We start from the raw sequence: 27,161 nt of genomic DNA, 5'->3' as shown, positions 1-27,161 counted from the left end.
TAGAGTAGTGAGAGAAACACCAACAGAATTCTTTCAAAACGATGACGCCTTTTTTTCTTGCATTAATAATATATATTATTTATTATAATCTTCAAAAATAGTCATTTCTTCCTCTTTTTAGTCTTTATGAATCACTTGATTACTTGTTAAAAGGAATATTCATTCATTTATCTCTTTTCCCACGAAGGTACAATATGCAAGCCAAAGAAGTCCATGTATCGTGAGAACTCTTTTTCTTTTTTCGTGCTTCAAGCTCAGCTGTCAAACCCCTTTGATATTTGTGATATATATATATATATAAATTCTTTTATTTCATCATTTATAGTAACATACATACATACGAAAAAAAAAAAAACAAATCTAAGATATCCTATTCAATAAACCAACACCAACTAAAAAGACAATCACCTTGAAACGAGGATCCGAAAGTATTCTATATCCAAGAGAGGGAGCGGTTGGTATACCAGTGTCATCTTCTATTTCATCCACATTGACTACATTTGTATCGCCATTGTCATTGACTTTTCCTTTTACTTGTGATTGTTCTTCTAACGTATTATTATTTCCTGTCGTTGTTGTTGTTTCTATAACTGATTGAGGCGCTGATGATGGTGATGTTGATGAGGTGGGTAGAAGGGGTACAGCTTGATATTCACGAGAGTTTCCATGAGATCTTTGTTGTTGTGTCCCCATCAAAAGGTCCGTACAAATCCATCGAGTTAATTCTCCAGTTGTTTGACTAATATAATAACATACAAACACAAAGAGTAATGTTGACACCATCAAATTTGTATACCATCCGATAGAAGACCTGGCTACCCAAGCACTATTAGGAATCACTACCAAGAGTCCTTTTGTATCACCTGCTAGCCACATATGGAATTGCCCAATGAATGTTTCCAGAGAGATTTTACCGATAAAGATGAAAAATCGTGAGGAAGTATTGCGAAGTCGTACCGTAGCATTGCGTAAAAATACAAATGCCAAAATAGGAATCCAAGATATATAAGGTTGAGCATGATTGTAAACAAATTTGTTCTCACGCGTTAGTTCAAAATAAAAGTACCACATCAAACATATTGCAGAACTTATCAAGACACCCTTTTTGATCTTGCCAAAGGAAACATGATCCATCCATTTGAGTTCTACACATTTGATATAAGCGAATGCACTGATCATACCAACATAGACTATAAGACCATCCAATGATAACCGGAACCGCCATTCTTGTGCATTCCATTGAATATTAAAAAGTAACCGTAAAATATCAAATACAAATTCCATAACACCAGGAGTATTGATCAAAGCTGTTGTTACCATAGCAGCAATAGCAATTTTGGCGCTCATGAATTTCACATTGTTATTATTGCTGTGTCCGATATACATTGTTAAGTAGATAATCCCAAACCAAAAAGAAACCAAAGGTGTAAAGTAGTAGCTAAGGTAGTCGGTATCCATTAAATATTGAAGAACAAAAGTCAAAAAGTTCAGTCGTACCATCACATTTAATACACGTGCCAGTCCAAAATCGGCTTTTTTGTAAAAGAAGAAAAAGTGACCATAACCAGTTTGGAAGAGATAAGCAGCTACCAAGATTCGAACAGCATTGTAAATCCCTGAGGTCCCAGATGCACCAACAAAATGGTAGATAAGAATAATGACCTGCATCCATCCTTTCCATTCATCCGTTTGATCACGATTCAAGAATCCTAAATCCACACCTTCTTTCTTGTTACTTTGAAGTGTCACCAAGCCAGCCATCACCACAAATATTGTCATAAGGAATGTAAATGTTGTACTATCATAATGTTTGTGAATTTTTCCAAAGAGTTGTGTACGATCACCAAAATACATATAAATCACACCAAGTCCAAAAATAAAGAGAGCATTGAGGACCTTTTCAGAAGGTACTAATCTTGAGAGTCCTATATAGCAACATATTATATTAGTTCAATTTTAGTATGTCCTACTCTTTTGATTTATCTTTTACTTACCACTATCACAAATATAGAATCCAATAGGAACCAAAATCAAGAATAAGATAAAAAATATATTTTGATACCATCGAGGTTTGGGATAATGGAAACAACAAGTGGTATCATAAGGAAAATGTTTGGGTCGAACATCATTACATCGATAATTGAGAGCCAGTTGAACTTGAGCATTCGTAACAATGGGGTCATAATGTAAACCATCTTGAGTAACGTTGATTGAAGAAGAAATGATTTTGTTCCAAACAAAAGGAATGGCGAATGGTGTATGAGCATTTTCAATGTTGGAACGTTGAGAAGCAAGATAGTCGTTCATAGCTTTGACTTTTTCTGGAGTGATAGTCGCAGAGCGATTAGGATTAAGTTGATCAAACTGAGGTATTTCCATAGGAGACATAATCACAGCATCAGCTAAGCGTGAAGATAGTTGAACTGCATCTAGTACTTTATCTATACTTGTTTGCCATTGGTCCATGTAATTAGTTTCTTCCAAGTAACGCATATGCCAAGATCCAGCACCCACTACAAGTAAACTAGGACGAATATCATCAATAGAACCAGGTTGTTGGAAGAATTGTGTTGTTCTAGTATCGTTGAGGTAAGGATCCCACCAAAATTCAAAAATAAGACCTTCTTCAGTAAATTCGTATTTTCTATCAATATGTTTTTCGCCGTCAGTTTCGATATCTGGATGAATAAGTTTTGCAAATGAAAAGAATTGTTGTCTAGCAATAGAATCACCAATATAAAGAATACGTGAATGGTTGAGACAGGTTGCTACTTGGTCAGGTTTGTAGGTATGCATCATACAGCCAGAAGGTTGCCATTGTTGATAGGTATCAGAATTGAGCCAAGAACCATCATCTAGCATACTTTCACAGCGAGTTCTATCATTTGCATCTATCAAATATATATATATATTATAAGTATTGTTCCTTTTTTTTTTTTTTTTTTTACCAAAAAGGAACCGGGTTAATGCAGAAAAGATCACCAGACAAAAAGTTAAACATAAACCTAATTGTAAAAACTTGGTTTGTATTGTTGATGAAGTACCCATTGTCAGGATCGTTCAATAAAAGGAATGGAAGTTTGAGATGATGGAAATAAAGAACAAAAAAAAAAAAAAAAAGAAAAATATGGTCTAGAATAACGAAAAGGGGTAAAGTATACATTTTTTTTTTTGGAATCAAGCGGAATCTGAATATAGAGAATTTTATCCAAAATGCAAGCTTGAAAGTGTCACTCATTCTGAATCATTTTTGAGAGTCTACTTCGCCGCTTTTTTTTCTTTTTCTTTTCTTTATTTAATATTTCATTGATATTATTACGCTTTTTTTTTTTATCTATTTTATATGAAAATTTTACCTTGAACCAAAAAAAAAAAAGTTATTTACTTCATTTATATATATATATATGTTTCATGTAAGGACTTTTTTTTTCTTATATAGATGTTTAGTTATTAATTCATCTTTTCTTGTTTTTTGCATAGTTACGTTATGCATAGTAAGAAAAAAGACCATGTGATAAAAGATATATGGCATCATCATCATACAATGGGATGTTTCCCTCCTGAAGTAGATCATCAAGGCAATATTGAATACAAGGTAAATGAATCAACAATATATTAACATTTAATAATATATTCTTTCCTCTCAATTATTACTATTATTATTATTTTTGTGTAGTTAAAATTGGTCGATCCATCGGAAGAACGCCTAGAACATTTGATTACACAGTTGAAATGGAGGTAAGTATAACGAGAAAAAAAAAAGGAATTGATAACTACATCATCATCATATATCTGTCTTACATATTATTATTTATAGATTGACAGAAGGTGAAGGACAAGCATTGTATGAATTGGGTGTAAATGATAATGGTTCACTTACTGGTAAGGAATAAATATTCTTATTCTATAGTTTATGGTAATTTTATAAACTAAACTGATTTTTTATTTTATTTTATTTTATTGTTAAAAAAAAAAAAAGGACTATCAGATCAAGATATGACTGCAACTTTGAATACTCTTCGACGAATGGCCGCAGCTTTGAATGCAGAAGTCTCTATTGTACAGGAAATGAAAATCAATCAACCAACTCATTTGAACAACAACTACAAAAAAATGAATGATTCAAAAAAGAAAAACAAAAAGAAACAAAGCACGAATGAAGTCAATAATAATGATACTCAACCAAGATGTATTATCGAAGCTTTGGTACGACTGCGGACACCTTTGGATTTACCTACATATACTGATATTCGAATGGCCATCATAGGGGATACTGGTAGTGGCAAATCTACTTTTCTTGCTCATATTAGTCATGGCATCAAAGATACAGGTCATGGGACAGCTCGTATCAGTCTTTTACGCCATCCACACGAAATTGAAACTGGTAACACGTCCTCCATTGCTCACGAAATGATTGGTTACACTGCTGATGGTATTTTGGTCAATAGTGCCTCTTCTTCTTCTTCTTCCTTTGATGACGCTTATTTTTTCAATGACAATAATGATTATTTGGACTCTTATACTTGGGAACAAATTTGTGCTACAAGTAGTAAAGTGGTAACCTTCCTTGATACTTGTGGTCATTCTAAATATTTACGTACGACAATCTCTGCTCTGACTGGATATGCTCCGGATTATGCATTATTGGTGGTATCGGCAACTCTTGGTGACTCTGCTGTGACAGAAATGACTAAAGAACACATTTCTTTAGTGCTTATGTTAGATGTTCCTCTCTCTGTGGTAATAACCAAAATCGACTTGGCAACCAATGATCAAATTCAGTCCTGTATTCAAGCTCTTCAAGCATTTCTTTCTTCTATGACTGGTGTCCATCATCAACGTCGTTTACCTGTGGTTATCACTCCTTTCCCATTTCAAGAAAAGAATAATAATAATAATCAAGAACAACAAAATCTTATTGGTGTTCATAGTGCAACGAACGCTGCTTCTGCAATGATGGATGATGAATCAACAATACCTATATTTTTGGTCTCTAATGTCACTGGTGCTTATATGAATTTGGTCCATTCCTTCCTAAATGCATTGGCAAAACCAACTCGCAAGAAATCCTTATCTTCATTGACCTCCTCCAATCTTCTTGAAGAACCTGTGGAATTTCAAATCGAACAAGTCTACACATTATCGGATGTTGGTATTGTTATAGGGGGTGTTCTACGTCAAGGTCGTATCAATATTCATGATCCTGAACAATCTCGTACCTTTGCACTTGGTCCCAACAGTCAAGGTCATTTTATTCAAGCTACTGTTGTCTCTATTCATCGTCATCGTATATCTTCCCATTATGTACATTGTGGACAAACTGCTTCACTCGCCATAAAACTGACATCATCATCATCATCATCTATAGACGAACGACGTCAACAACAACAACATCATCACTCATGGGGTAAAATCAAGAAAGGTATGGTGTTACTAGCTATCAATGATGATCGTCCACCTGAAAGTTATACCATCTTTGAAGCAAGTGTACTTGTATTATATCATGCAACAGGATTAAAAAAGGGGACTTGTGGAATGTTACGATCTGGCTTTATACGTCAACAGGCACGTGTCATAGATATACAACAAGGGCAACAAACTGATGATGATGTAGTAGTGACTTCGGGACAACAAGCAACATGTGTATTTCAACTATTGGGTGATCCTGAATACTTACGATTAGAAGCGCAATTTTTGTTTTTAGAAGGTTCTTTCAAATGTCTAGGCAGCATCACCAAGTTAGTGGGGAAAGTCACAGGCAAATGGATTAAATAAATAGAAAGATAGATAGACTTTTTTTATTGTTATTCTTTATTTCCCTTATTTATATTTCTTTATTTACTATTTACTTTTTTATTTGTTTATTTATTTATTTTGTATTGAAATAAAAACAAGTTGATGAATGATGATGATTTTTTTTGTGGGGTATAAAAGGAGAAAGAAAAAAAAAAAGTTGTGAACCACAATTTAAGATTAAAGAGCGGGAGAAATAATAGGACAAGACTACAACATATTTTTTTTTTCTATTATCGGACGTTCTTCTTTCGAATAGTGTGTGTGGCTTCGACCCTGTCGGGCTCGTTGTATACTGTTTTTCAATTGGAATGATCTCAGATGAACAAATTCGTTCTCCACATTAGTTTCTTCCTACTCTTTTTTTGAGTAACCTTCAGAAGATCCTAGTACTATTTTCACGCGAAGATATTTTTTACTTATAGTTTGGAAGAAAAATGAAAATAGGAATAAAAAAAAAGAAATTGATATGTTTCGAATTACAATCTTCTTATTCATGCAAATTGAATAGTAAAAGAATATAATTTTATTAAGTTGTCAATCAAAAAAAAAAAAAAAAGAGGAATAAATGGGTAAATAGACGAGATGTCAATATCTAATAATATGAGGTATATAAATCAAGATAAGTGTGTAAAGGGAATATGAGTAGAGATAACAACAATGATAAAAAAAAAAGGGAAAATCAAAATACAAGATAAGACCAAGATAAGAAGAAAGATTCATTCTTTGTTCACACGACGAATCCATGGTAAACGAGGTGCCTGTATATCAATGGTCGATGTTGGTGGTCCTGATCCATTCCTGCCATTGCGTTCATTTCTATCACGAATATCACGTATCTTTCTTACAAGAGGAATCCACATCTTTTCTTGTCCATATGTCATATACCATAATCCAAATCCTGCCCCTCCAAGATGTGCCTATCCATCAGATGTATTGTAATAATAATAGTAATAATAAAGAAAACATCGTTAATCATCCACTTCCTTTCATATATCCTACTGATACTTACGTAATGATCAAACAGTCGCCATTGAAATAAAATCCCAGTTATGTCAACAGTAAGTAATCCTGGTAAAATAGTACTAAACAATAAAAAAAAAAAAAAAGAAAGATGAGTTTTCCAAGTCAATCGATGTGTATTCATTGATAATACCTATATTCAATCGGTAGCCGTGGAATCAAATCAATGGTATAATGTGGATGAAGGGCAGTGACAGCAGCAAGGCAACTATAGACAGTACCACTTGCCCCTAAACTTGTAGAAGAAGGAAGAAGAAGGATGGGACGATATCGACGCGTAAGTAAGCCCAAGATGCGAGATATAGTTGCGCTGGTCACGGCAGAAGAGAAGTAAAATGCCAAGAATTGTTGTCTACCGAGAATATCATGTAAAGCTGTACCAAAATACCAGAGAGCTATCATGTTGACTGTCAGAGGCAATAGATGTTGATGAGAAAAGTTGGAAGCAATGAGAGTCAAGTTGCGAGGACCCACACACCATACAGGATGATTAGTAAACCAACGAGTCATAAAAGGTTGACATTTCAGAGGTAGTAGTCGCCATCCTACAAATACCAACACATTCAATCCAATCAATCCACTCAAAGTGCGTTGACTAGGTGATGAGAATTTTTCCAAATACAGTTGCTGACATTGATAAACTTGATATTTTGCCCACGATTCAAGCATTCCAATAGCCGTACTGATGCCTCCAAGCCTTCCCGGATCTTCCCGTCGTTGTTGTTGTTTTTCCAGTTTATCACTTTGTTGTTGCTGTTGTTGTTGTCGAGACAAAGATGCTGATATTGCTGCAGTTTCTTCTTGTCGTTGTTGTTGTCGAGTCCTAGTTATTGCCCTGTATTGATCATCATGTTGTCGTCGCCATTCCGCTGCTTTAAAAGTATCGTCATCCACACTATTGCGTAGTTTCTTTCGTAACTGTTCACGTCGATGCTGTGATTGTCGCCATAAAAAGGTTTGTTCTCGTTCATAACTAGAAGCTGCCATTAAGAAACTACCTCCTATAGCCACAAGTGCAAATAATGAAGGAGCAAGGTAATGTTTCCATAAGCGAATATCATGAGAAGTCATTGGTATAGATGCCTTTGCTGTTGAAGGTGTTTTTGATGTTGGTGTGTGTGATGAAGGAGTTGTTGAGGTTACTTGAGTATTGGACTTTGATGGACTGCTGTTGTTCGAGAAATGGAACGAGTGATATTTTCCCCGTAAGATAACCTTGTTTCGTACTATGACATCATGATGAGTAGAGAATATAAATAATTTAAAACGTGAAGAGGTTGGATGATGTTTGATATTCCACATGAATGTTTGAAAAGAAAGGAAAAAAAAAAGAAAAGAAAAGAAAAAAAAAAGGAAAAAGAAGCATGAAAAACTGCATCCATTCATTCCCATTCATAACGGAGCTTTAAAACCCATTGAAGCCACTAACAGCAGTGAATTTTTTTTTCTTTCTCATTCTTTCCTTTTCTTTTCTTTCTTACAGATACACACACACACACTCACCATGGCAATTAATAATAAAGCTCAAGATCTTTTAGGACTTCATGAAAGTGATAACGATTCAAGTATTGAAGAAGAATTGGTAGAACGTGAAGATACTCGATTCAACATTAAACAACTTCGACAGAAAGGAAACAATAGCGAATCTGAAGATAACGACGACGACGATGACAATGAAGATCAAGACGTTGATAAAGAAGAAGATGAAAGTGAACATTCAGATCACGACAATGAAGACGATGGAAATGATGATCCTTTGGCGGAAGAAGCAACATCCAAGAAACGAAAGAAGACCAAACTCAAGCCCATGACCCCAGCCGAACTTGAAGAACTTGAACTAGCCAATAAACGTAGTGGTGTTTGTTATTTATCTCGTGTACCTCCTTTTATGACTCCCAAACGTGTACGATCTTTGTTGAGCAAGTTTGCAGAATTGGGCAAGTTATATTTGGCACCTGAAGGTAAAACTGTCTTTTTTTTTTTTTTTTTTGATCTTTACTGACGATTTCTGTGTTTATGATAGATCCAAAAATCACAGCAAGACGTCGAAAATATTCCAAAAATAGAAGAGTTAATTATACCGAAGGTTGGGTGGAATTCAAGGATAAAAGAAAGGCAAAGGCTTTGGCTGAACATTTGAATATGCGACAAATAGGTAAAAGGGAAAAAGATATATATAAATAAATATCTTACTGTATTTCATTCTAATTTAGGTGGAAAACGAACATCACAACATTTTCATGAAATGTGGAATATCAAATACTTGCCAAAATTCAAATGGAGGCACTTGACAGAACAATTTGGTAAGAAAGAAGAAAAAGAAAAAAAAAGATTGAAGATGAAGAAGGTACTCAAAAACCTCTTTTCTTTTTTTTATCTGTTTTACAATCTTCTTAATAGCTTATGAAAGACGAGCTCGACAGGAACGATTACGGGCTGAAATGGCGCAAGCTGCTAGGGAAAATAAAGCATATATGCTTAATGTGGACAAGGCGAAGAAGATGGAACATATTCAAGAAAGAAAACGGAAACGTGGTCAAGATATTAATACTGATGGTACAGAAGCTCGTCGTATGTTCCGACAACGTGATATGGTGAATCGTGAAGGTGCTACTGGTCAGGCAGCAAAGAAATCATTAGATAGAGTAGAGGATCCTGGATTGAAGAATGTATTAGGACAAGTTTTTGGTCAATAAAGTTTATTAGTTTTGCATTATACTGTCCTTTTTTTTTTTTTTTTTTTTGATGAATGAATGATGTTGACTGGGAATATTATGTTTTTCACGAGGACTTTTTATTAATATATAATTAATTTGGGTTTGGTCATTCAATCAAACAATAGATATAGATTTTATAAAAGTCAGATTGCTTTATTCTAGAAACATGAAGACTCAGGTCAAATGATAAGGAATATGTATATGAGTGACGAACGACTTGACGTCATACGGATGATCGAAGTTCATGATATGTATAGCTTGGATGTAATTTTATTTCATTTGGGATATATCTTTTCTTTAAAAAAAATAATCAAAGAATGATATCATCATGTGCGATTGATAAGGGATTTCGGTTTTTTTCCGGATATTAAGCCATGTTGGATGCATGAAATTCAGATATTTGTCATTTTGTAAGGCAAATTGCGTGCTAAAATGTTACGGATACAACTTGTATCAAAATAGGATTAGTAAATTCAGAATCTTCAACTTCAAAAAAAAAAAAAAAAAAATCCATACATCAGTAATCATCTTCAATATGCCATACGAATCATCATAAAATTATACCCAGATATCTTGAAGATAAAAAAAAAAGAATTACTTCTTCAGCAGGTGGTAGTTTATTTTGAAAATAAGCAAAAAAAAAATGTACACTGATCTAATGATATATGTATATATATATATATATATATATATATATATGATTAACTAACTAACTAATTGTAGCTAATTGGAGGTCTTTTGTTGATGTTCCAGAACCCGAGACTTTCGACCCTGATCCAATTGTACCGTATAATCATAAGTTTCCTTGGTCAAGACTCGTTCTCCAAATGACAAGGCGACTAAACGACAAAGGTTCATTCGCATCATTAAATCTTCCTGGCTTGGTAAAGGAGCTTGTCGTTCAGAAGCTTGTTTTCGTTCTTTCACAAAATCATCTTGAATATACTATCAGATCATTGAACGACAAATAAAAGACAATAAGAAATGACTTGCATCAGTTAATGTACTATTTTTTTTTTATTGACTTACCTGAGAGACATTGTCTGGAATTTCATAGGAGGCATGTTTCGAGGCCTGTAAATAGATTCTAAATACTTCTAACTCTTCTTTGGGAGGTGATGTCCGATTTTCCGCTTGATTTTGTTCCAAGGCATAGTCTGGTTTCAGAGGAATGACGCAGTGATTCTACAAAAAAAAAAAAAAGATAAGATTAACGGATATAAAAAATCAATTTTGTTTAACTGTTTCACATACTGGCAATAAAGACTTTCCACTAGATAAAGTAATAAAGCTCAAATCCATATCAAAATCAAATTGACTATAAGGAAATCCATACGTCAGGGTTTGATGTTGTATGACGTTGATCAAAGCCTGCATATTTCTAACCCCTGTATCACCTAATTGACCTTCGGATAATTCATTTTCATCCACCAAGACATGTGTTCCTGGTACCAATTGTAAAACACCAGATATCAGATCCTCATTGACACTTTGAGGAGAGAATCGAGATTTGTTAAGAACATCCAAAGTCAATGGAATAGATACTTGATGAAGAACAAGATTGGATATCATATTAGCCACCGATTGACTAGGACCATTTGATAATTGTAAAGAGGACGTCGATTTCTGGGGGACAGGGTCAGATGAAGGGTGAAAATTCGTAATGTTGAGACAAAATTGACCTATTTTCAAACCATGTCTTTGAGTTGATCTAATGTTTTTTTAAAAAAAAAAAAAAAATTAGAAAGAGATAAATTTAGTATCATTATTCTATATTTAACTCTATAGTTTCTAACCCAGGTTTCCTTTTTTTATTAATAACAAAACTTACACTTTTGATAACAATTGTAACAAGACAAATTCAGCAACCAACATATCACCACCAAAATAAGATGCTATATAATCGATTAAAGGACCTCGTATATCCCTTGATTGAAGAGCCATATCATCCAATTGAGATTTTGTAAAAGGAGCACCAGATTTTCCATCGATAGTTGAATAAGTAATAGCATGAATGACTGGGACATCTTTGTATTGAGTCAAATGAGTATCAAATTGTGCTTCAGGGTCCATAGTATCAACCATATTTGAATCAGAGGAACCTAATATACCAATCACATCTACCAATTGACCTACACGAAGAGATTCTGAATCATGATAAAACTTGATAATAGCAGCAGTATGATGTGTTCCTGGAAGTGGGAATTTTTGAGGTAATGGTGTTGGTTTTTCTTGAATATTAATATTGTTCAAAGCTTCTGTGATATCTATAGAAAGAAGTTAGATAAGGAGAATTAGTCTATTTTGATATATATATGTATATAAAGAAAATGAAGAAAACTGAGTTTTTTGTTTTTGTTTTTTTTGGTACCTGAAGTGGAGGAATTCTTTAACCATGAGGTTTCACCAGGAGGAGAGACACAGTAAACAATCGTTCGTTCACAAAGATGATCGGTTGGAATAACATTTTCTTGATTTGTCTATAATAATGATTGTAAAAATAGAATCAATTTTCTTTGTAAAAAAAAAAAAAAAAAAAAAAAAAAGCAACCTTACATCTATGTCCACGAGATCATCAGTATAACGGTAGCACAAAGTTTTTTGAATACCATTTTCATGCTTTGTATAAGCACTGACAAACATCTCTTGTCCTAAACCAGTATCTTGTAGCATACAACGGAAGCGAACTAAGGAATTTTTTTTTATTGAAGAAACAGATACTTGATTCAGGGAAGGTATCTAATATAAATCTGTTAGTTTTAATTCTATTATTTATTATCTTTAAATAATAATAATAAACAAATTACCATGGTCAAATCTTTTTGATCTTTGAATAGATTAGCAAAATAAGAAGAAGGATTGAAATCTATAGGCGTTGAACCAGGTTCTTTCATATATTCATCTATTACAAAATAGGTTTAGTATACTTTCTTTTTTCTTAAATAATAATAAAATATCAATTTCTTTACCAAAAAGAGTAGAAATAAGATGAAGTGGTTGTTGAATAGTATTTTGTAAAGTCATAGTTTAGTGATAATATAAAATAGAGTTGACCCGCAGTGAAAAATGGAAGAAGAAGGACAAAAAAAAAATTTTCTGACGGAGAGAAAAAAAAAATGGCTCAAGAAAGAGACAGAGAGATCAAAAAGGTACGAAACTAGTCGACCAATGATCCCATAAAAATTAGGGTTAAATCAGCGCTTTTTTTTTCTTTCCACTACTTTCTTTTTCTTTTCTTTTCTTTTTTCCTTTTTTTTTTTTTTTTTTTTTTTTTTATCTAAAATATAATAAAAATAAATAAATAAATATTATATATATATATTCCTCATGTTACCACAAGAAGTGGATAGTTCATCTGGATTATGGTCAAATAACTCAAGTAATGCTTCTCTACACGAATATACCCTTCCTCAACAAAGTGAAAATAACAACAGGAATAGTATTGGACTAGGTGATATTTCCGTAGGTGATATTCTTGAAATTTATAAACATGATACCGAATTATTGAAACATATTTTAATGGCAAAAGCTGAAGAAGATAAAGTAAAGTATCTATTATAACATATTATATTTTTTTTGTCACATGATACCCGGATATATATTTATTAATAATATTATTATTATTATAGCGACGAGCAGCTGAAGAAGTACGAAGAACTGAAGAGGCACGATTACAAAGCAAATACCTGGATCTTGGATGGGAACAACAGAAACGTATTAGTGATCCTTCAGCTTTTACAAATGATTTTCTTAGTGGTTCCTTAGGTATGAATTATATATATATTATAAATGAAACTGATAATTAAAAATGATCGAAAAAATAATAACACTTTATTTAGGTTCCCTTGCTGTATCCTCTACTGATGGTGTTTCTGATTGGCTTTCTATTCCCCCTAACAATACCATATCAACTTTATCACCTTCTCCAATGGCAGCATCACTTTGTCATTTTGATCAAACTCCACCTTCTCCTACAACTTCTTATTATCGTCCACCTTCTCCTTTGACCACTACTTCATTCGATGTTCCTTTTGCCGATTTGACCATCTCTACACAATCTTCTCCAGAACCATTGGACTCTTCTTCCAACAAAAATAAAACAAAACCTTCATCTCCTTCTTCAGTTAAAAACATCAATACATCAAATCGAAATAGTTTACCTCCACCACCACCTCCTCCTCCTCATGATGATACGACAAATGATGATCATATACCTCCAACAAAAAGTGCATGCAAACGTACATTATCTCGTACTCGATCTCAACGACGACCTCATGTTCCTGGCAAGAAAAAGAACCGATCCCTTACTCTCCCTCAACAACAACAACAACCAGAAGAAGAAGAATCTGAATCATTATCTGTCAAAGATGAACCACAATTGGATCATGATAGAGTCATGGAAGCTTTACGTGCAAAATTACGACGATCATCCAATCCACCCACTTTATCCAGTGGTGACAAATCATCCTTATCATCCAATAATAATCTCATATGGCCATCATCTGATGATACTGATCATCCACCTCAACCCATGTCTCCTCAAGGAATGTTATTATTGGACCTCAAGAATCCACGTAAGGTATTCCCTACTGTCAGCTCAACCAATTCTTCTAAACGTACAACAATGAATCCCAGGGTAGCAGTACTACGACGGCCTCGACCTTTCACCTCAGCCCATAATCATTGTGAAAAATCAAAGGATACATCAACAACAACTCCCGTTACCACCAAATGAAATGAAAGATGAAGAAGAAGAAAAAAAAATATATCTTTTTTTAGTTTACTACTCTCTTTTGACTGTCTACCTTTTTTTTTTTTGTGTATATATTATTATCATTTATTTAGTTTGTTTGTGTGTTACTTTTTTTACATCTATATTTTTATTATCGTTGTTTTTACATAGTTCCCCTACTATCTTTATTTTGTATTATGGAAATAATAAAAAAATTTTATGTCTTTTTTTTTGTTGCTGTTGTTGTTGTTATTATTATTATTATTATCCTAGTTTCTTCTTCCAAATGAAAAAGCGAATTCAGTGACAGACAAGATGATTCAAGGTTTCCAAGGTTGAAATTGATTGGATCAAGTCAATCGTAAGAAAAGAAGCAAAAGATCCGATTCAATAAAGTTTTTTTTCTTTTTTTTTTGTTTTTCCTAATCATTACATGAATACAAAATTTTGATCTTTCACTCATTTAATTTTTCCCTCTTTCTGGATCTATATTATTATTCATCGTATTTTTTTTTCTTTCTTTTAGTGATACATCAACTTTTTCTTTATTACAACTGAATCTTCACAGAAGTACTGTTTTACTTCCCACTTAATGCTTAAACTGACATGAGCCAATCACAACCAACCATTTTATCGATGATGCCATGATGAAACTCCGTCAATCTCAAAAAAAAAGATGGTACAAAAAAGAAGACCCTTCCTTTTTTCTTTTCGTTTTCTTTCTTTTTCTCTTTTCTCAAACGGATCTATCAACGATGAAAATTGTCGAAAAATTCAATAAAGCTCAACAAGAACGATCCTTGAGCTATTCATTCGAATACTTTCCACCCAAAACTGAGTTGGTAAATACCTTCAAGTTTAAAAACCATATCACTTATTACCATTTATTTATAGGGTTTAGCCAACTTATTTGATCGTATGTCGCGTATGTGTCAATGGGAACCTGCGTTTATATCATGTACATGGGGTGCTGGTGGATCAAGTCAAGAACGTACTATGGCTGTTTGTTCTACTGGTCAAATAGTCAATGGTGTGGAAACTTTATTACATTTGACCTGTACTAACATGGAAAAAGAGAATATCGACATTGCTCTCAAGGTATCTTTTATATATATATATATATATATATATATAAAGAGAATATGAATTATATTGAATTTTTTTTTTATTGTTATTAGAAAGCTAAAGAAACTGGTATTCAAAATATTTTGGCATTACGTGGTGATGCTCCTCGTGGACATGAATATTGGACACCTATTGAAAATGGATTTAATCATGCTGTTGATTTGGTACGTTATATTAGACAAAATTATGGTGATTACTTTTGTATTGGTGTAGCTGGTTATCCTGAAGGACATATGGATGCTGTTTCGAAAGAACAAGATTTGATTCATTTGAAAGAAAAAGTGGATGCTGGTGCTGATTTTATATTAACTCAACTATTTTATAATGTCGATACTTTCGTCCATTGGTACAAATCTTGTCGTGATATTGGTAAGAAAGACAAAAAAAAAAATTTATTTGATTTATGCAGATGTATAATCTTTTTTCTTTTCTTTTAGGTATCACTGTGCCTATTGTCCCTGGAATTATGCCTATTCCAACGTATCAAAACTTTCGGCGTATGATCAATTTGTGTAAAACTCAAGTACCTGAAGACATATTGCATACTTTAGATAGGATCAAGGTAAAAAAAAAAAAAAAAAAAAAAAAAAAAAAAAAAAAAAAGCACACACACACACATATATATATATACTAAAATGCTATTTTTGTTAATCTCAATAGGCAGATGATCAAAAGGTGAAGGATTTTGGTGTTAAACTAGCTGTGGATATGATCAATCAATTACATGAAGAACACAATATATATAATTTTCATCTATCTACATTGAATTTGGAACGATCAACGAAATTGATATTACACAATCTTGGTTTGGTTTCAGAAAATTCTCTCAAAGTATGATTCCAATTAGATCAAAGCTCTTTTGTACTAACATTCCATTTATATATTTTTTTTTCAATAGAAACAACCTAGTTTATCGAAATTGTTAGCTCCTTATTCTACTCCTCACGATGATCATGCTGAAAACTGGGATGAATTTCCAAATGGTCGTTATGGTGATTCTCGATCACCAGGTAAAACAATCAATATATATATTTATAAATTCTAACTAATCTTCTATGTTATGACTTTAGCCTTCGGTGAAGTAACATTTAGTGCAAGTCAAAGTCAATCTACCTCAGAAGCCAGTCGTAAATGGGGTTATCCAAAGACAGAACAAGATATCACGACTATTTTCCATCAATACATTCTTGGCCGGTTGGATAGCTTACCTTGGAGTGAAGAACGACTACAAACAGAAACAGATGCTATACGACAAGCATTAGCTGAGATCAATACTCGCGGTTATTGGACAGTTGGTTCTCAGCCTTCTGTTAATGGTGTATCAAGTCAAGATGCCGTTTTTGGTTGGGGTCCCAAAGGTGGTTATGTTTATCAAAAGGTAAAAATATAGGTAATATTATTTGACATGATCATTAATGCTTATGATATGATAGGCCTTTTTAGAATTCTTTGTATCTCCAGAAAAATTACAAGTCATTCTCAAGAAATTCAAACAAGATCCTTGGGTGACGTATTATGCTATGAATAGAAATGTACGTTAAGCAAATAGAAAAAAAAAAGATATTGACTAACATGGATTTCTTTTTTTTTTTTTTTGTTCTTATTTGATAGGGCGATTTATTGACGAATGTGATGGAAGAACAAGCACAAAATGCAGTGACTTGGGGAGTATTTCCTGGCAAAGAAATAGTACAACCTACTTTGATAGAACGAGCCAATTTTGAATCCTGGAATGAAGAAGCATTTGGTTTATGGAAAGAATGGGAACAACAGTACGCTCCTGACAGTGCATCGGCAGCACTTTTGAAAAAAGTGGGTGATTCTTACTGGCTGGTCAATGTAGTGCACAATGATTATCAATTAGTGGATGGTTTATTCAATATGATACTTTCATAATAGGTTTTTGTAGACTAGAGTCTCCTCTCATTTAGTTTAGTTTTTTATTCCCTTGTAGTGATAGAATCTACTTTTAATTGTTTAATTCAAATGATAGAAGCAATGTTTATTTATTCAATAAAATAAAATAAAAAAAAATATCATAAAGAAAAACTATTCTGAAAATATATAAAAAATATGAAAAAATATATATAAAAGAAAATAAAAAAAAAAAGTAAAGAAATGGAACGTCAATAGGCACCACGAAGGCTTGACTTGATCCTATTTTGCTTTATACTATAAATAACAATAGATAAGTAATCATTCACTTAATCAATTTATTCCCACTTACTTCGGTCATTTCACGATCATATCGTTCCTTGTCTTTTTTAGCTTTTTCGATGTATTGCTATCAAAAATATATATATATATATATAAGAAATCAAGTCATCATTGCTACAAACAGGATAATATATCTTACGTCTTTTTCTTTGTCACTCAATTCGGACCATTCCCTCCCCAATATTTTACCGATTTGACCTATGATACAAAAATGATGATTAAATGAGCAAGCATTATGAGATGATGATGATTTTTTTTAATCAAATAATCAAAGATATCAATTACACTTTTTTTTGGGGGGAGGAACTTACCGAAAGTGATATCAGGATTTTCTTTCTTGACTCGTTCACGATTGACTTGAGAATAAAACATGTAAGCTGACAAAGGACGCTTGGGAGCAAGAGGATCCTTCTTACGCTTTTCTATTTTTTTTGCTGTTTGTTTAGCCATTCTAAAAAGAAAATAAAATAGATATTAAAAAAAAGTGAGTTTTCAAAGAATAAAAAAAAAAGAAGTAAAGGTAAAAGGTGTATCTATATATGCGAAAAGTGGTTGCATAAATGAAAGAAACCCATTACGATAAAAAGTGAATTCAAAAAGAAAAAGGTCAAGCTAAAAGATATTAGAGATAAAAGTAAAAAGACCATGGAAAGTAAAGAAAAGTTATGGGAAAAGAATATCATGATGAGAAGGAAAAGGGAAGATAAGGTGAAAAGGATGGAGAGTATAATATTTTTTTTTTTTGGAGGTTAAAAAAAAAAAAAAAAAAAAAGACTCACCTTTTAAACTGAGTGTGTGGTGGAGTTATATGAGTAAGCTAAAGTTGTGAGTGAGAGTGTGTGTGTGTGTGTATAAGTATAAGGTGAGTGTGTGAGTTAAGTGAAGAGAGAAAAAAAAAAAAAAAGCTGTGAAAATGGGGAGCGACTCAACTCATTTTCCTTAGCGTTCATTTTGAAATTCCGTAATCGGTTGTTGTATGAACAACCAATCATCATTCATGAATTTACTCCTTAAGTGATACATTGAGCACATCATTTATTTTTATTTGATTGGAAAGGAGACACATATTATGCTATCGTGACGCCTAATAAGTTATACTAAGGGGGAAAATCAATGATCATCTTGAGAATTGGTTATATTTGTTGGATTGCCTTCTTCATCTTCTTCTGTCAGTGTTTCATATCCTGATCTACGCCATTTCTGCCATACATAATAGCCGATGCCAACTACAGCCAAAACACCCATCAGGCTTAAGACTAATACCACGGCCAAAGACCAATACCAAGGTAAACCAAACACACCTCTTGACACTGGTAGCAGTACCGTATCCAATTGAATCATGTGTGCATATTTTCCAAGCTGTCCTTTTGCAAGCACACGACCACGAGCACCTTGACCTGTTTGACCCATCACTTGTACGTATTGTCCATCAAAGAAACCAAGATCATGAATCACCAATCGATCACGGTCCGATAAAAGAGTACCATATTCTTCAATTTCCCCACCAAGTAAACTACGTCGTTGTAATTGTTGTTCCTTGGGAATCACGTGTAATCGTACCAATCGTTCGTATGCATCAGGGTCTTTCTGTTCCCAACCACTTCCCAACACTGAATCCAGTTGCGTAAAAGCACGATCTGTGGGTGCCAATAGGATATAATCATCGTCAGCCTTGTCTAACCATGAGAAATCTTCAAACCATTCCAATACACGATGTGCATTCATTCCCACCAGCATTTTATGATGTGTCAATATCACTGAATTCGGCATCATCAGTGTATCAATCTTGTGTACAACTCCATTGGCCATCAATATGTTGCTTTCGCTAATAGTTCCATTGTTATCTTCATTGCCAATGACAACCCTTCCTTGTTGATCTGTTCCGCCTACTTGCATTGTATCCTTTCCATTCAGAGTAGACACGCTGTATGCTGATGTTCGGAGATCGTGATCATATAGAATCGCTTCTGCTGCGTGATATTCCAATGTTGATTTCAAATCCTGTCGTCCGGTCGGATGGGTCAAATAGGTTGCAATCAATCCTAATGATCGGTAGGCTTCATTTGTCGGTGCGAAAAGAGTGATCCCATTCGATTTCTTGATCTTGTCCACCACTCCCGAAACATATAAAGTAGCAATAAAAGATGATAATTCCAAGTCGATTACAATACTTGAGAATACATCATACGGTAGTGTCATTGGATTGGTCAGTTGATGAATAACATTATTGTTGATTGTCACTATGAAATAGATCTTAATTTCAATATCCTAAAACATGATGATTTCCCTTTTTTTTTTTTTTAATTATTACTCACGATTGTCATCATGAACTCCAGCATCACCAAAAAAAAGAGAAGACTTGCGAGTAGTATCAGATAAAGAAACAGGAACCTGCTGTGGTTGATCATTAAGCTGTGGTGATTTGAATTCAGATGGTAATAATTGACGATCCGTTAGTTGATCTCGATACCATTGACCATGTAAGATATGATAACTGAGCCAAGATTTCTTCACATTGTCTGGAATAGAACCTTCATCTATAGAATCATTGTCCGGTGCCAATAATGTAAAGTTGGTAACTCCCGACGCCAAGTAATGACCCAATCCATAATTGTCCAAAAGTGATACAAATTTTGTTGCATTTACTCCGTAAAGGTACTTTCTTGTGTCAAATTTCACTTGTTGACTGTTCGGCATTACTTGTAGTTCATGTAAAACCCCTATAAAGTATCATGGTATTGAATTAATAAGTTTGATTTATTGTACTTTCTATATATATATATCTTACCGTTGGCTGCAAGTAAATCTTTTCGGATAACACGTTGACCATTAACAGTAATTATATCTTTTTCCTTGTTAACATTGATGGTAAGCATTTCCCCTCCCAGAGTTTTATCTTTATGAAAAAAAAAAAAACTCGTTAGTATGAATACATCGAATCAGACATTTCTTTTTTTTTTTTTCCTGACTTACATTGTTGTTCTCCAGTAAAATCCTCGGAATAAATGTCACCACGTATAATCAGGTAATCCAACAAATGGAGAAGATCTTCATCACCATAACTTGATAAAAGATAAGACTTTTCCACATCATTGAAGGAATGTAGGATAGATGGTTTTGCATAAAACACAGTAAAGGGCTCTTGTTTCTTCAATAAATGGATGATACCAATATCATCCATCAAGTTATACAAGTCTTTGTTCTTGGATTCGAGACTGGGAGCTTTGAAATAAAAGAAAAAAATAAGATCATATAGTTATCTATCATATTTCCTACATTAAATAATCATTTTTTACCTAACATCATCGGTGGTTCTAATACTTTGCTGATCACATGTATGTTGGTAGCTTCGTTAACAAAGATATCAGTTTCAATAAGACGACCGTCATTAACAAAAATAGAGTCAGTTGGTTTGATTGAAGAATGACGTTGAATCAACAGTCGTTGACCAGTGTTGTTTCGTAAAAAATTGTCAAACACCAATGATGATTCAAGTACTTGATGGTGATGGAACTGAGAGGCTGAGGTGTGTTTTGGTAAAAGGTGATAAAGTAAACTGTCTTGGGTTATATCTGGTCCATGATAATTAGCAAAAGCATCATTGTCAGGTGCAAACAACGTTCCTGTTTTGAGTTGATTGATAACTGGAATAAGTCGTGTATGTTGTAAATGGCGAAGAAGTGTTTCAAATCTGGCATCTTCTGATAATACGTCAATAATGGTTTGATATGCCAACGCAGTGTTAAAAATGGTCGATGAAAATAAGTAGAAGAATAAACACCATTTTGGTATAGAGAACCACATAGAGAGTATCAAAAATAAACACAATAGATATATAGTAATATGTAATGAATATAGAGACAAAGGTTTATTCAATAAAATAAAATAAGAAAAGACAAGAGAAAAAAAATGGGAGGAAAAGGTCAAAAAAAAAAAAAAAAAAGTTGCATACGGATCTTGAAATTTCAAACAGGCATAGACGGCATGAGAATCCAGGCAACTTGCATTACAATAGCCATCACTAAACAGACAATAGGTAAGCATAACATGCCATAATGACCAGCAATTTGACCAGTAATGAATGGAAGGAAGGCTGCACCAGAAGCACCAACACCAGCAATAAATCCAATAGACGTAGGTATCATTTCTTTTGGTATAGATTTAGACGCTACAGAGATAGCAGTAGGAAACATGGGTCCCAATAAAAAGCCAATAATGACATACACTATCAAAATATATATATAATTATAATTTTTACTATTTGAATGAATTAATTTTTTTTTTTTTACCTGTAGCATCTATACGAAGATCATCCACTTGCCAAATATTGACAATGCCAATTAATGTCAACAAAGTAAATACATTGATCGATGATCTTTCCCCATATCTTCCTGATAAGTAACCCAATAAGATTCTTCCAATGGCCATAGCAGCCCAATACAAGGATAAAACTCTTCCCATTTGAATAACATCGCCATGTTTTCCTTCTATCAAATAAGTGTATCCCCATCCACCTAAAGTAACTTCCAATCCGACCTATAATAAAAGACTTAAGATCAATATCAATAAATAAGTACATATACAACTTACGTATATCAAAATATAGAGAGCACATAATAAAGTAATACGATTCATAATGGCATCATGAATCATCTGTCTTGCAGATTTATCAACTTGTAATTCAGATGATTCCAAGGGTCTATCCGTAGAAACGGTATCATCAGTATCATCACCATGATTGACAGAAGAAGAATTTTCTTTTTCAGTATGACGAAGTCCAATTGCGATAATAATCATGTTCACCAGTGATATAATCGATAAAAACGCGTATAACCATTTCCAAGAGAGTTTGTTTGCTATCAGTGTACTTCCAACAACAGGACTAACAGCAGCGCCAACAGAATATAACGCTAATAAAATAAAATGGAATAAGTTTATATATATATATTTTTTATGTAGTATGTTTGTGTTACCATGTACAATGTTTAGCATCAATGTGGCAAAAGGGAGATGCGCTGCTAATACATTCATTCCTGAATAAAAAGTAAAAAAAAGAGTCAGGTGTCATCCTACATATATTAAACTCATTCCTAATTCCCTCCTCCTTAACTTTACCAGCATCCAGTAGAGCCATTCCAGCACCTTGAAAAACCATCAAAAGGCAAGTCAATCGATAATCAAATCCATTCATGATTAATAGATAAGCTAACAAAGCAAATCCACCAGCCATGAATACAGTTCCTTTTTGACCAAGACTTTGTACAAAGAGACCATTTAGAGGAGCGCATATAATGTAACCGGTAGCATTGGAAAGAAATAAAAATGAGAGTGCTTGATTGGAAACACCATAGTATTGTTTGAATTGTGGAATCATGAACCCGATCGCACCGTCATTTAGTCCAATAACGATACTCATAAAACAAGAAGTCAAGAGCACTGGAAGATGAGGTATAAGATCCTTCCATTGTTCTGGTTGTCTCTCTTCAAAAGATCTATTCAATAAATGCGTCCGTTCATCAGATATAGTAGAAGTCGAAGAGTCTGACATACTTCTTTCTGTTATAAAAAAAAAAAAAAAAAAAAAAAAAAAAAAAAAAGGAAAAAGGAAAAAGGGAAAAATCCCAAACTTTGCACCGAGAAGCGGAGAAAAAGACATATCCAGGTTACACACATTGCACAGAAAGATTTTTGGATCTTTTATGCAATCACTAATAGAAACCCTTCCTATTTATGAGCTATCACTTATCATCCATCATTGGTAATAACTTACCAATAAATCCAAAGTTATCCAGTACGCTTTATCGTACTTGATATAAAAAATAAAAATCCTTTGACCGTCGCAGTAAATATATAAAATCATCATTCAAGCATCAATAATAAATAATAAAAAAAGCTCGTTCATTCTTTATTTGCAAAGAATAATAGAGAATAATACAAAAAGAAAGAAAGATGAAAGGAAACAAAAATAAATCTAAAAATGCTATACAACTAAAGAAAGGAAAAAAAAAAACTAAATAACAAATGTTGGGAAGGAGGGAAGAAATCTAAAATCTCCTGGAAAAACCAGAAGTATGTTTAGTAGTAGAGCACATGATACCTATATATATATATATATATATATAATAAAAATAATGAATAAGATGGTAATGAAGCATTCTGTTCTTTCTTTTTTATTTATTTATTTATTTATTTACCCATAGCTCTAGCTCTCTTGACAGCCTTGGCCAATTTTCGTTGATTCTTTGCCGTCAGACCTATAAATAAATAAAAGAATTAAGTATTCTATTTTTTTTTTAAAAAAAAAAAAATCATTCATTCTTCCTTTACCAGTCTTTTCTCTTGGTAAAATTTTTCCCATATCAGATACAAAGTGAGACAAAAGACGATAATTTTTGTATTCATGAAGAGGATCTAAACCAAGCACATCAAAAGGATCTTCACTAGGAACATTGGGTCGACCTCGACGTTGGCGTAATTGATCTTGGTATCGTGCATCGTTCAAATCTTGAGGATGATAAATGTCACCAGCATGATGGATCTTTTGATATCTTTGTCCAACATCCGCTAAAGGTTTCGCTTTTTCCTCTGTCAAACGTAAAACATAAACATGTTAGCTTTTTTTCTTTTCATTATAAAAAAAAAAAAAGACAAACATTTATCACTTACTGGTAATAGAATCTTGAAGAATCAAAAGAGTTTCACGTTCAATATCTAATTAAAAGTTGTATTAGTACTGAATAAACTGTCAAAATCATGACTTACTTTTCTGTTCTACGGGAGGTTCTTGTTGTTCTTGACGAGTAATAAAACTAGTTGAAAATGATCTTTGAGTACAACCAAGTGTTATACGTTGATTACAGATTGCACCACGTTGAGCAATGACTTTCAAATTGGATAACATTGTTATTGAACTAAAGAAATAAAAAAAAAAAAAAAAAAGGAAGAAATTTAAAATTCCCCCCTTGATCATAACAAAAAAAAAATTGCCTCTTTCACTCCTTCTTTTTTTGGAAAGTAACGTCACATATACCCTACAAATTAAAATCCAATCCATAGAAAACATAATACTTAAATAACGGGAAAGAATTATTCAAACTATTGATGATAATGTACATGTGATGTTAAATGATATGAAGAAGTAGATGTTTGGATAATATGTGATGAATCAATGAAAAATAAAAAGGATGTGAAGAAAAAAAAGTTTTATGACGGTATGTTAGAGGCACGAATATCAATTGGTCAGACTGGGCGTAGATATCTTTTACTATTGGGATATCAGAGGATGACTTTGAGCTGAAGATGATGGTGAACAACCATAAAAAAAGTGGTGACCAAATTTCAAATACCGGTGAGAACTCTTTTTTTTCTATTTTAGCTTTTCTTTTTTTTTTTTTTTCTTTTTTTCTTTTTTATTTACCTCTATTCATGTTATATAATAGTCGGTCAATACCATTTGATAAAGATGATGAACAACAAGAAGGATGTAAACTACTTGATACATTTGCTATTTTTGTTCAGCTTTTATTAGCCTGTGTTGCTTTCTCTACACTTATCATAAAACGACAACGAGAAAAGCCAAGAAGACCTCTACGCATTTGGTAAAAAAAAAAAAAAAAAAAAAAAAAAAAAAAAAAAAAAAGGTAAACAGAGATAACTCATATATTCACTTATTATTTATCATTTTAGGGGATTTGATATCAGTAAACAAGTAGTTGGAGGAATAGTCATTCATACACTGAACTTGGTTATGTCATACATATCTGGATATTCACTTGAGGATAGTAGTCCGTCAAACCCATGTGTCTGGTATAAAAATAAAAAAAAAATCACAATTGATTGTATATATTTACTGTTTTTATCTTTATACTTAGGTATTGGTTAAATATATTTGTAGATACGACATTAGGAACAGCTATTATATGGGGAATACTTCGTTTGGGACAATTTATAGCAAGACAATGGGGATTCTCAGGTTTTGAAAATGGTGTATATGGATCTACTTTTAGAAAACAAATAGAACGATGGTGGAAACAATTATTGATGTATGTAACAGCTTTGATTATGATGAAATTATTGGTCCTTTTACTATTTCGACTTTGTCCTTGGTTAGAATGGTTTGGTGAATGGGTTCTTGGTTGGACTTCGGGAAACTATAAAATTCAAGTAGTATTTGTGATGCTTATGTAAGTAGAAGAAGAAGAAGAAAAAGAATAAAAAAAAATGCAGGTTTTCAATTGATAACTAAACTAACTTGTATTACTTTTTTATTATTATTATTATTATTCTAATTATTATTGTAGTTTTCCATTGATCATGAATATTGCTCAATTTTGGATAGTGGATACAATACTTAAACATAACTCACAACATACACCTATTCATTTGGATGACGCTATGGATGAAGATATTCTGATACCAATCTATGATGATGAGGATGATGATTCTTTGGATAATAATCATCTTAATCAATATGATGATGATGATGATAGTCATTGGCCTCCTCCAATTCATTCTCCTTTAATGGATGGCGAGCAAGATGCTGTTTCACTTTCATCCTCTTTGAAACCATTGACTGGACTTCAAGATGACGACGATCAAAACAAAAAAGAATTTAATCTAAATCCATGGACTTACACCTCTTCTTCTAATAGCAACCAATCTCCTCCACCTTCCCAACAATGAAACAATGTATCAGTAATTGTAGATTAGTTGTTTAATTTATTGTCTTCTTTTTTTTAAAAAAAAAAAAAAATATATAATAAAATTGATTATTTTTGATTGCTTCTTGTTATTGTTGTTGTTAAATGTTGGATAGTGTCAAAACAGGAGAACTAATATTATAGAAGGAGAAAGTCATGCGTTCTTCCCGGATACCGTAGTTTTTTTCGACCCTACCTTTCCGTTTCTCCCTTTCCTCTTTTTCTCCCCTCCCCTCCTTGATTCCTTTTTTTTTTTTTTCTTTAAAGTATATTTAAGCATTTTATTTTTTCCCATTCGTTCCTTCTTTTTTTTTTTTTTTAATGCTTGTTCCTTTTCTCGTTCCCTTCTGTTTTTTCATTTAAAATCCTTTTGATGTGTTCTAATTCTTCTTCTATTCGTACAAATAGATCAATCAGTGTATTAAGTACATCTGAGAATAATATTTCTTATATAACAGATTATCAAAATCAAGTTCTTCCATTAACAACTAGTAACTTGGAATTACTTCAGGTAAGCTTAAGTAATAAAAAAAAAGGGACATCCTTCCCTAAAAGGAATCAGTCATCTTTTGGCGGGAGCGGCATATCAAAATCACATTGAAAAAGCTTTTTCCACTTAGTCGATCATGCATGATTTTTTTTATTTCTGTCTCCTATCCCTTTGCCATCTGAGTCTTTTTTTTTTTTTTTTTTTTTATCAGAAAATTGACCTCCTTTTACATTGGTTTTTTTTTTTTTTTTTTATGATGATGATGATGATCATCATAGTTGACTTATCAACTCCAAGCTAAACATCAATATGTCGCCACCTATGTCAAAAATCAGACATGTATACTAGCATTGGAAGCTAAATTA

At 32.9% G+C, this 27,161-nt stretch overlaps 12 protein-coding genes across 12 annotated transcripts; 5 read left to right on the top strand and 7 right to left on the bottom strand.

The window, feature by feature from the left end:
• Positions 1-360: 360 nt before the first annotated feature.
• Positions 361-2,799, bottom strand: BX664DRAFT_258396 (10 TM acyl transferase domain found in Cas1p-domain-containing protein; the record flags this gene model as incomplete). The annotated part of the gene is made up of 2 exons (XM_051540549.1): positions 361-1,925; positions 1,998-2,799. 2 exons carry the CDS (start codon positions 2,797-2,799, stop codon positions 361-363), a joined length of 2,367 nt encoding a protein of 788 aa, XP_051403665.1.
• A 745-nt stretch (positions 2,800-3,544) lies between these two features.
• On the top strand, positions 3,545-5,775 carry BX664DRAFT_312277 (P-loop containing nucleoside triphosphate hydrolase protein; the record flags this gene model as incomplete). Its single annotated transcript, XM_051542596.1, has 4 exons — positions 3,545-3,595; positions 3,677-3,738; positions 3,818-3,882; positions 3,980-5,775. 4 exons carry the CDS (start codon positions 3,545-3,547, stop codon positions 5,773-5,775), a joined length of 1,974 nt encoding a protein of 657 aa, XP_051403664.1.
• Positions 5,776-6,354: 579 nt separating this feature from the next.
• On the bottom strand, positions 6,355-7,582 carry BX664DRAFT_326351 (uncharacterized protein). The gene is made up of 3 exons (XM_051544214.1): positions 6,950-7,582; positions 6,806-6,878; positions 6,355-6,713 (listed from the first exon to the last, which is right to left on the bottom strand). The coding sequence occupies exons 1-3, from the start codon at positions 7,483-7,485 to the stop codon at positions 6,513-6,515; spliced, it is 810 nt and encodes a 269-aa protein (XP_051403663.1). The 5' UTR covers positions 7,486-7,582; the 3' UTR covers positions 6,355-6,512.
• Positions 7,583-8,286: 704 nt separating this feature from the next.
• BX664DRAFT_326350 (U3 snoRNP-associated protein Esf2) lies at positions 8,287-9,535 on the top strand. Its single transcript, XM_051544213.1, has 4 exons — positions 8,287-8,777; positions 8,840-8,971; positions 9,030-9,119; positions 9,217-9,535. Exons 1-4 carry the CDS (start codon positions 8,321-8,323, stop codon positions 9,510-9,512), a joined length of 975 nt encoding a protein of 324 aa, XP_051403662.1. The 5' UTR covers positions 8,287-8,320; the 3' UTR covers positions 9,513-9,535.
• Positions 9,536-10,256: 721 nt separating this feature from the next.
• Positions 10,257-12,206, bottom strand: BX664DRAFT_258620 (putative alanine racemase-domain-containing protein; the record flags this gene model as incomplete). Its single annotated transcript, XM_051540557.1, has 6 exons — positions 10,257-10,478; positions 10,563-10,718; positions 10,788-11,244; positions 11,365-11,791; positions 11,905-12,013; positions 12,090-12,206. The coding sequence occupies 6 exons, from the start codon at positions 12,204-12,206 to the stop codon at positions 10,257-10,259; spliced, it is 1,488 nt and encodes a 495-aa protein (XP_051403661.1).
• Positions 12,207-12,800: 594 nt separating this feature from the next.
• Positions 12,801-14,511, top strand: BX664DRAFT_326346 (uncharacterized protein). Its single transcript, XM_051544212.1, has 3 exons — positions 12,801-13,076; positions 13,163-13,298; positions 13,373-14,511. Exons 1-3 carry the CDS (start codon positions 12,861-12,863, stop codon positions 14,266-14,268), a joined length of 1,248 nt encoding a protein of 415 aa, XP_051403660.1. The 5' UTR covers positions 12,801-12,860; the 3' UTR covers positions 14,269-14,511.
• Positions 14,512-15,004: 493 nt separating this feature from the next.
• BX664DRAFT_326344 (methylenetetrahydrofolate reductase-domain-containing protein) lies at positions 15,005-17,342 on the top strand. Its single transcript, XM_051544211.1, has 9 exons — positions 15,005-15,107; positions 15,160-15,363; positions 15,444-15,759; positions 15,828-15,952; positions 16,051-16,221; positions 16,289-16,400; positions 16,461-16,768; positions 16,824-16,922; positions 17,002-17,342. Exons 1-9 carry the CDS (start codon positions 15,021-15,023, stop codon positions 17,284-17,286), a joined length of 1,707 nt encoding a protein of 568 aa, XP_051403659.1. The 5' UTR covers positions 15,005-15,020; the 3' UTR covers positions 17,287-17,342.
• On the bottom strand, positions 17,343-18,504 carry BX664DRAFT_326340 (high mobility group box domain-containing protein). The gene is made up of 5 exons (XM_051544210.1): positions 18,387-18,504; positions 17,919-18,058; positions 17,747-17,805; positions 17,618-17,674; positions 17,343-17,562 (listed from the first exon to the last, which is right to left on the bottom strand). The coding sequence occupies exons 2-5, from the start codon at positions 18,055-18,057 to the stop codon at positions 17,548-17,550; spliced, it is 270 nt and encodes an 89-aa protein (XP_051403658.1). The 5' UTR covers position 18,058; positions 18,387-18,504; the 3' UTR covers positions 17,343-17,547.
• A 113-nt stretch (positions 18,505-18,617) lies between these two features.
• On the bottom strand, positions 18,618-21,490 carry BX664DRAFT_326338 (FAS1 domain-containing protein). The gene is made up of 5 exons (XM_051544209.1): positions 20,904-21,490; positions 20,581-20,829; positions 20,396-20,503; positions 19,923-20,327; positions 18,618-19,847 (listed from the first exon to the last, which is right to left on the bottom strand). The coding sequence occupies exons 1-5, from the start codon at positions 21,409-21,411 to the stop codon at positions 18,718-18,720; spliced, it is 2,400 nt and encodes a 799-aa protein (XP_051403657.1). The 5' UTR covers positions 21,412-21,490; the 3' UTR covers positions 18,618-18,717.
• Positions 21,491-23,161, bottom strand: BX664DRAFT_326337 (major facilitator superfamily domain-containing protein). Its single transcript, XM_051544208.1, has 5 exons — positions 22,723-23,161; positions 22,581-22,640; positions 22,198-22,517; positions 21,897-22,143; positions 21,491-21,832 (listed from the first exon to the last, which is right to left on the bottom strand). The coding sequence occupies exons 1-5, from the start codon at positions 23,153-23,155 to the stop codon at positions 21,573-21,575; spliced, it is 1,320 nt and encodes a 439-aa protein (XP_051403656.1). The 5' UTR covers positions 23,156-23,161; the 3' UTR covers positions 21,491-21,572.
• Positions 23,162-23,484: 323 nt separating this feature from the next.
• On the bottom strand, positions 23,485-24,538 carry BX664DRAFT_326330 (ribosomal protein S18). The gene is made up of 5 exons (XM_051544207.1): positions 24,370-24,538; positions 24,274-24,318; positions 23,935-24,192; positions 23,802-23,861; positions 23,485-23,704 (listed from the first exon to the last, which is right to left on the bottom strand). The coding sequence occupies exons 1-5, from the start codon at positions 24,506-24,508 to the stop codon at positions 23,652-23,654; spliced, it is 555 nt and encodes a 184-aa protein (XP_051403655.1). The 5' UTR covers positions 24,509-24,538; the 3' UTR covers positions 23,485-23,651.
• A 455-nt stretch (positions 24,539-24,993) lies between these two features.
• Positions 24,994-26,382, top strand: BX664DRAFT_326328 (vacuolar membrane protein-domain-containing protein). Its single transcript, XM_051544206.1, has 4 exons — positions 24,994-25,205; positions 25,294-25,413; positions 25,479-25,790; positions 25,908-26,382. The coding sequence occupies exons 1-4, from the start codon at positions 25,033-25,035 to the stop codon at positions 26,287-26,289; spliced, it is 987 nt and encodes a 328-aa protein (XP_051403654.1). The 5' UTR covers positions 24,994-25,032; the 3' UTR covers positions 26,290-26,382.
• Positions 26,383-27,161: the final 779 nt, after the last annotated feature.

This window comes from Halteromyces radiatus (assembly GCF_025201355.1).
Source record: "Halteromyces radiatus strain CBS 162.75 chromosome Unknown BX664scaffold_2, whole genome shotgun sequence".
NCBI classification, from domain to species: Eukaryota; Fungi; Mucoromycota; class Mucoromycetes; order Mucorales; family Cunninghamellaceae; genus Halteromyces; species Halteromyces radiatus.
Note: the sequence above shows the minus strand (reverse complement) of the source record. Positions and strands in the feature narration are given on the sequence as shown.